Source organism: Cricetulus griseus, chromosome 7 (genome assembly GCF_003668045.3).
Source record: "Cricetulus griseus strain 17A/GY chromosome 7, alternate assembly CriGri-PICRH-1.0, whole genome shotgun sequence".
NCBI lineage: Eukaryota > Metazoa > Chordata > Mammalia > Rodentia > Cricetidae > Cricetulus > Cricetulus griseus.
Window position 1 is genome coordinate 60,874,183 of NC_048600.1, and position 8,303 is coordinate 60,882,485.

General features: G+C 43.2%; 1 protein-coding gene across 3 annotated transcripts in view; it reads right to left on the bottom strand.

The window, feature by feature from the left end:
• Nucleotides 1-4,759: 4,759 nt before the first annotated feature.
• Nucleotides 4,760-8,303, bottom strand: part of Itk (IL2 inducible T cell kinase) — a 64,421-nt gene continuing 60,877 nt past the window's right edge. For all 3 annotated transcript variants that reach the window (XM_035447973.1, XM_027425285.2, XM_035447972.1), the window contains exon 17: nucleotides 4,760-4,831. In XM_035447973.1, the coding sequence (XP_035303864.1) occupies nucleotides 4,760-4,831 (72 nt within the window). The remainder of the gene's footprint in view (nucleotides 4,832-8,303) is intronic.

The following is an 8,303-nucleotide window of genomic DNA, read 5'->3' on the forward strand; positions in this document are numbered from 1 at the left end:
AGCTACCAGGAGGCAGAGCTAGTACCCTCAGTAGTACTTCTTTTAAGGCCATTGCAAATTAATACACATTCTAACCTCAGAACAATGCTTACTATGCAAATACAGCATCCTCGTCTAACCACACTCTTCATCTGGGATATCTTCTGTCTTGTTCTTAAAATGGTGGGACTGTATGTTGGGAGATTCAAGGATCAGGGGCCCTGCAGGAAGAATCTTGAGAAGCAAATCTGGTTGTTCAAGCTCCTTTAGAATTTTCCCATGTGATTATATCCTAGTCAGGCACTAAGCCCAGAATGGAGTCCTAGACACAGCCCAGTGGAAGTCCCATGCTTTCCTCCCTGTGGCTAATGGCCCATAGAGCAGGGTTTGATTCCTGAAATGGACTTGGGTATTTGTGAGCTGAGACACATCAAATGCCCAACACACCCAGACCCTGAAAGCCAAGCTTGCAATCCATGGAAGTTTTAAGAGGAGTAACTACTTATTACTGTCAGCAATGGCAAGGGAACTTGGATTTACAGTATTGGCACATCACCCACACACAGACAGTGAGTGTGTATGGACAGTGGCCTAGCACTGTGAGCAAGTACAGGTTTGTTTCTCTTCCATCAACTCTGCCTTTCTCAATTCAACTCATTCCATGTTGTCAGAATGTATGTATGTATGTATGTATGTATGTATGTATGTATGTATATTATTTCAAATTAGGAACAAGCTTGCTTCACATGTCAATCTCTTCTCCCTTTCCCTCTCCCTCCCCTCCCCCAACCCCCCACCAACCACCCCACCCCATCCTCCCTCCGGTTGGGGGGGAGGTATAGCCCTCCATGGGGGCTCCTCAAATCATCATGGGCTGGGCCTAGGTCCTCCCCCATGTGTCCAGGCCGAGAAAGCATCCCTTCACGTGGGATGGGTTCTCAAAGTCCCTTCTTACACCAGGGAAAAATACTAATCCACTACCAGGGGCCCCATAGAGTGCTGAGGCCTCCTCATTGACATCCATGTTCAGGGGTCTGGATCAGTCAGTCCTGTACTGGCCTCCCAGACAGCAGTCTGGGGTCCATGTGCTCCCCCTTGTTCAGGCCAGCTATTTCTGTGGGTTTCACCGGCCTGGTCCCAACCCCTTTGATCTTCATTCCTCCCTCTCTGCAACTGGATTTCAGAGTTCAGTTCAGTGTATAGCTGTGGGTGTTTGCGTCTGCTTCCATCAGCCACCGGATGAGGGCTCTCAGGAGAGGTGGGGCGGCCCAGAATGTATTTTAAATGCAAATTTGATCCTCTCTTCCTGATCAAATTTTTACCTAGAGAGTAAAATTTCATCTTCCTGGGTTCTTAAAATATGCTTAATTTTATAATTTGTTTCAATTTAGCCACTGCTGGTCATTCTTACCATCCAACAGCAAATGTGAGTGTGCATGCATGCGCGCGCGAACAAACACACACACACACACACACACACACACACACACACACACACACTGATACACCAGAAACAACAAACTCATAACTTATCAAAATAGTCTATTCCCTCAACTTGTAAAATACTTCCATTAGCTCTGCCCACTTGCTTCCTAAAAATACCTGTACTTTATTTCCAAAACTAAGTCAGATGTAATACTCTATGGGGATGTTTCTTAAAGTTAGTGTGTGTTATCACTGCCTGGATCTTGTTGAAATGAAGATCTTTTCAACAGTTGAAGATGAAGCCTTAGACTCTGCTCATGACCTGGCAATGTTGCTGGGCCTCAGTGGACAGTTGAGAAACGAGGCGCCAGGAAATCTCCCCCAGGTCACCCTCTTCCAGACCAATTTTATCACCTTTTCCCTAGTTTTCTTTGACAGACAACACTTCCATTGTTGTGTTAATTGCTGTATTCTAATCTTACTTGATTCTGTCCCTGACTTCTCAGCTAGGAGTTTCTAGACTTCTTGGTTTCTGTGAGCATCTGTACCCTGTGTTGAAAAAACTTGATAATGTGTTGGGTGCATGTGACACACCACTGATGGTTTGGTAGTTTTTACTTGTGAAAATCAAAACTGTTAGGTCTCAAACAAATGGCCAACTGAGGTGCCTATTTAATATAACAAAGAGTACCTGGTCACCAGGTTCTCCAGGCATCCCTCAGTCTCTACCTGTTACAGAATATGGCTGGCATATCTCACCCCCTACCCTAAACTTCTCCAGTCCAGGGGTTGGGATGCCAAAAAAACTGAGGTGTCAGTGATTTGGAACTCAATCCACAGACTCTACATTTGTAAAACATATAGCTTTATTTTTTGCCATACGCAGCTGTTGACTTGTGGCCTCTACAGAGGATAAGACATACACGCAGTAGGTTTTTTTTTTTTTTTTTTGGATTTTTTTTTTTTTTGACAGGATTTCTCTGTGTAGCTTTGTAGACCAGGCTGGCTTTGAACTCACAGAGATCTGCCTGCCTCTGCCTCCCAAGTGCTGGGATTAAAGGCGTGTGCAACCACTGCCAGGCTATATATGCAGTATTTTTATCTTGAACATGAGCAATAAATACTCTCAATCCAGGCATAAATACATAGTCCCAAACATTACAAATTGCAAGACCTACAAAGTACAACTGGAACCCAAACTTTGCATCCCGGGATTCTCTGTGAATACAGAGCACCATTTGCAACAACGTAAGAAAGAAACCAGCCAACGAGAATCCCATCTTCCAATGCAGGACCCTGGAGAGGTGCACACAGGTCTGCCAGAGACTCCTTGGATCTGAAGTTAAAGAAGACAATATCACAATATGGAGGCCAGTCTTCCAAACCATACCCCAGACATCTCTCAGTGCCAGTATTTTTCTTCTAAGTTGAATGTCCCAGAAACTGTCTCTAAATTAAAGGTTCCAAAAAGAGAATGTACAGTAAGTAGGCTGAGAAGTAAACAAGGATGATTGTGGGCAAGTTGAGGAAAACACTTTTCTGAATGACAGAGTTCTATCTGGACCCCATAATTATAGCTGGAAGTGATGCATTTGAGTCTCAAGCCAGCCAGAATACCATGTGACTTAGGAAGAGGGATCCACAACTCTGTTCATTTCTCTGGAAGCTTTTTTTGAACACCTTAGGAGAATCAAGTGTGCCTGGCATCAGGGAATAGTCCTCCTCTCAAGGGATCCAGCTGGAGGCTGAAGGGATAATTACAGGAAACACTCGGCAGGAGACTGATTGAAATCCCCTTTGAAGCTCTTCTATGAATGGCCTCAGGCAATGTGACTCTGGTAGGTTGGGAGAATGAAAGGGTTAATTCTGGATGGCTTTGAAGTTGTGAACTCAGATTCAGGTGAGGGTAAAGATGAAGAAAGACAATAGCCTATTTCAATTTGGAGGGTTCCACTGCGCCCCCTAGTGGTCTATGCAGGAGCAACATCACTAGGTGGCGCTGCACTGCTTAGGGGCTGACTAATATTAGTCTGCTCAGCAATCCAATCTCAGTAGGAGGCAGTGTTGAAAAGAAACTAGGCTGCTCTGGAGTTATATTTGGGTGGTATTTCAATCTCTGTCCTTCCCAGTTCTGTCACTCCGGGCAGCTGTCTGGCTTTTGAAAACACTGAGTTCCACTGTGTCATCCGGTTGGTATGAACTGTGATTCTCCAGGAACAGCTTGTAGCTCAGGATATATGCATGTAACCTGTGTAAGTGCCAATCAACAGTAGACATCATACCCATTTTTGAAAGCACTTCCCAGTGCTCGATTCTATTTCCTTCCAGATAGTCTGAACAAGGAGAAAAAAAATCCTCCTCCTTTTGCTAGATCTTGAGAGCCTTGAAGTCTCAACCTGAAAACTGCTGAACTCCTAAGGCCTAAGAGAACCTCAAAGTCTCAAGGCCACAGGGACCATCACAGTGCTGCCCTCTTTTGGTTTAGTGGGTAGTGCAGAGTGAATGCCACTCCTGATAGGCTAGAATGATGGACATTATGTCGTCATTGCCTCAGCATTCTGCATAGAACAGGAGACCCAGTCACCCACATAGCTCACTACGAAACAGGGTCATTGGATCAGCATCAACCCAATGTCTTGCTTTGTACCTGTTGATTCCCCACCATCGGAAGCCCTCTCATTTCTGACCAATCTCAGACACACAATGGTCCAGCCATGGCGTTTGAATGGGTCATTCCATTCTATCCACCCAATGAAGCTCTCTATGCTTGATCAAAGAGAGATGGCAGTGTGCTCTGAAACCTCATGACATCCGGCCTCTGGCACAAGCAGCCACTCCACCTCATGTGTGGCAGGAAGTTGTGGCTGGCATCCTCACAGTAGCAGAACCCTCTGGTTAATCCCCTCTTGCATTTCTTAGAAAAAGAATGAAGGCTTCCCATTCTTCCACCAGTAAACAGGGATATTGTCTCGTTGGGTCAAATAAAAGGTCCCTTGAATATTTGACCTATGCTTAAAATAATAATAAAAAGAAGAATTTGGCCTATACCTGCTTTTCCCTATTGCTAAGAAGGGAAAGAAATGAGAGCAGGTGATGGAGCTTTTAGATAGCATACAACAAGAGGGTGGGGTGGGTTTGACACAGAGACACTGCTATTGTTGTAGCCCAGTTCTTGGCCCAGTGACTGGCCCTCCAGCCTCTTCTAGGATGCTGCAGTCATAGCTGTATAGGGGCTGGCACCGTGGTCCAGGCACCTGTCAGGACTCCTGGACTGGTGGCAGCTTTTAATGCTCTGGAAAAAGGACATGGTTCCTTCACTCAGGATCCATGGCTGTGGCTGGTCAGTGAGTCCCTGCTAAAGTCCAGATTCTGCAATTTCAGCCAGCTGACTTAACAGCTGGGAGAATGGTGGCCGGTCTTCTGGTTTCTGGAGAGTAACAAAAAGATCTCTGTGAGTTCTTCATACCTGTGTGTCCTGGCTAAGTGCAAGGCAGACCCGAATCCAATAGCAGCATCTGCTCTAAAATCTTCCCACACCAGCTGTCTTAGAGGCAAGATGCCCTTACTGTCCATAATGGAAGGCCTGAGATCAGATGACCTAGTTTTAGAGTCTCAGCCTCTCCCCTTCCCCCTTTTAAAAATGGGGATCAAACCCAGAGCCTTGACACGTAACACGAGTTATATCCCTAGACACTTAAATCTCAACTCTCCCATTCGTTAGTTGTGTGATACTGGACAGATGACTAACCCTCTCTGAACATCAGTTTTGCCATCTGTAAAAAGGAGATAAAATACAATTCATAAGATTGCTTTGAGAATTAAATAAATCATGCATAAAACATATCCTAACATTATCATTAAGTAACAAAAAAGGAAACATTTATCTTTAAACCTCACACAGTACATGTGGGATATAAATGAGGAAAATATAAAACTCTGATAAATCAGAGATGACTAACAACACTAGTGCTGTTGTGTCTACTTTACAACTTCATCTACAGATTCAATGCAATGTGAACCAAACCTCCCAGCAAATGATTTTGTGGTGTCAATGAGCTGACTCTGAAACACATAAGGAAAGGCAAAAATCTCATCAGAGAACTAATATAATGAAGACAAAGACAAGCAGAGTTGGGGGACTGATTCATACCACCCAAATTCAGAGCTTACTCTAAAGTTACAGTATTTGTGATAGTGTGACATTGGTGAAAAGATAAACAATGGATCAGGGGTACAGAATAGAGGGCTGAAAAACAGACCCTGAACACAGCAAGCAGACAATGGAAAGAATTAGAGACAACAACAGTGCTGTAATGACACACCCCTGTAAGAACCAGCAATTTGAGTAACGGATCTTAGGCTGCTCACAAAAGTAGACCCTAGTCTATCATGAGCCTAAAGGTCAAAAGTGAAAGTGTAAGACAAGTGATTTGAAGAGGGACATGGGTGAAATGGGGGAGGAAACCTTGATTGGTAATGGGAAAGGCAGGTCAATAATAGGAAGAGTGACAGTGAATAAAACCAAGGATGTCTGGAAAAAGCCATCAGAAGTCATATTATTTATTTACCTAAAATTATATTCAATACATATAAGTCTCTGTGTATACATATATAGTTTAAAGGAAGTCATACCACTTGGGCTGAGAATACTCCCCTTATCCCCACCACGAGCAGTAGACTACCTAACAAAAACCCAAATACCAGGTATGAGAAACTCCCTATAGAATGGCTGGTTATGGCAGTCCAAGAGACTCTCCAAACAATATAAACTTTTTGTTGCCCTTGGTTGCCTCCCAGAGGTTGAAGGCAAGTGCTGATTGCTGAAGACATTGAGGAGCCAAGCTGGACCTGACTTGAAAGCCTCCTCTCTTAAGTCTAGCTTTCATTATATTGAAAGGTACTATGCAATCTTCCAATGGAAGGAAGCAACTGACAGTCCTACCAGGCTGTGATGCCTGTAAACCACAATGACTTTTAGCATGGCACAACAATCCTAAGGTTGCAATAGTGGCACTCATAACTTGGCAGTAACCACTGGCTCTCCTATTAGACTTAAAAGATTACTCAATAGGAGTGAAATAATGTCTGGTCCTGGAAACTTACCCAATTACATGGGGCCAGTGAGGTCATAGATCTTAGAGAAGAACCTACTATTGCCACTTTATCATACTAACTTAATTCCTAACTGCATTCTAAATATCTATCTTTATACCCTCAGATAAGTATAGCTTTCACTCCTCATAGAAACCAAAACCAGAACCATATTTTTGCAACAGATGGGGGCCATTACAGGAAACCATAAGTGGTCAAATGCAGGGAACAAGTGTATAGCCCCAACTAACACACCCATAACACAACTCAGGAACATTGTGGAGGGGGATCAATAAGAGTCAGAGGACCAGGAAATCTGTTACGAGATGGTGTCTCTTAGAAATGGCAGGGAAGCTTTACCCATGACACCTCAACAATATGGATGCTAAACAAGATCTGGGGAAGTCCAACACCAATAAACATGATGACATGGAAGGCAGAAATCTCACAGGACCCTACCCCTAGACTGGGAACCACAGGCAATTGAGGGATGCCAAGAGTGAGAGGAGTAGTCTTCCCCAGGAATGAATCCCATAAGTGGTTTTCCAAGACCAAGTGGTCATCCCTGAAATTTTACATATACTAGTAGCATTAAGTGGACTAAGTAGGTTTTGTTTGTATATCTATGCACACTTATGTGTGAGCATAGCAATCACAATTAAAAGAAGGCCATGATTTTGAGGGGGAGCAAATAAGGAGACATGGAAGGAACTGGAGGAAGGAAAGGGAAGGAGAAATATGATGTAATAACTTTTTAATTGAAAAATATAAAATTAATAAAATTAAATTTCCATGAGATCATCTAGAAGAGATCTGGGGCTTTGTGATAAGTTGTTAACTACAGCTTCAAAGGCAATTCATGGAAAAAAATGATGCTGAAACTGTTGTGTGATAATTTGTTTGTGTTCTGACAAATAAAACTTGCCTGGAGATCAGAGGGCCACTAGTTAACCATAGAAGTTGTGCGGTGGTGGCGCACACCTTAAACCCAGCACTTGGGAGGAAGAGATAGGAAGTGATAAGGTGGGGTGGAGACAGGATCTCACCCTTTTTGGATGAAGAAACAAGACAGACAGGAAGCAACTGGCGGCTGCTCCTGGTTCTCTGATCTTCCAGGTTTTTACCCTGATATTTGACTCCTGATTATTGATAAGAGTAATTAGATTAATGTTTCACTGAACTTTGTTAAAATTGGAAAGCTTCTGTAAGAGACACTATCAAGAGGGTCAGTGAAATGGTTCAGCAGGCAAAGGCACTTGCCACCAAGTCTGACAACCTGAGTTCAATCCTTGGGATCCACAGGTTCAACTCCAGAAAGTTGTCCTCTGTCCTGCATAGGCACATGCTAACAGTGTATGTCCCTTCCCCCATTCCTGTATACATATATACACAAAATAAGTAGAAAATTAATTTAAATGACATTAATAAGGACTGAAGATATGGTTCAAGGTTTAGGAGCACTTGCTGAGATCTGAGTTTGATTCTCAGCACCCACATAGCTGTTCACAATCATCTCTGCAGTCCCAGGGGATCTGATGCCCACTTCTGTCCTCTATGGAAACTGTATGCACATGGTGCCAGACACATGTGCAGGTGTATACATAAATATTTCAAATAAAAAATTACAGACATTATTAAGAGAATGAAAAATAAACTGAGACCGGGAGAAAATATTTGCAAAACATATAATGATAAGGAACCTTTTAAAAGCAAACACAGGAAATGAACAATCCTGTTGAATGTCGGGCAAAGGATCTGGGCAGGCATTTAATTTACAATATTAGAGGTGGGAAATAACTATGAAAGGT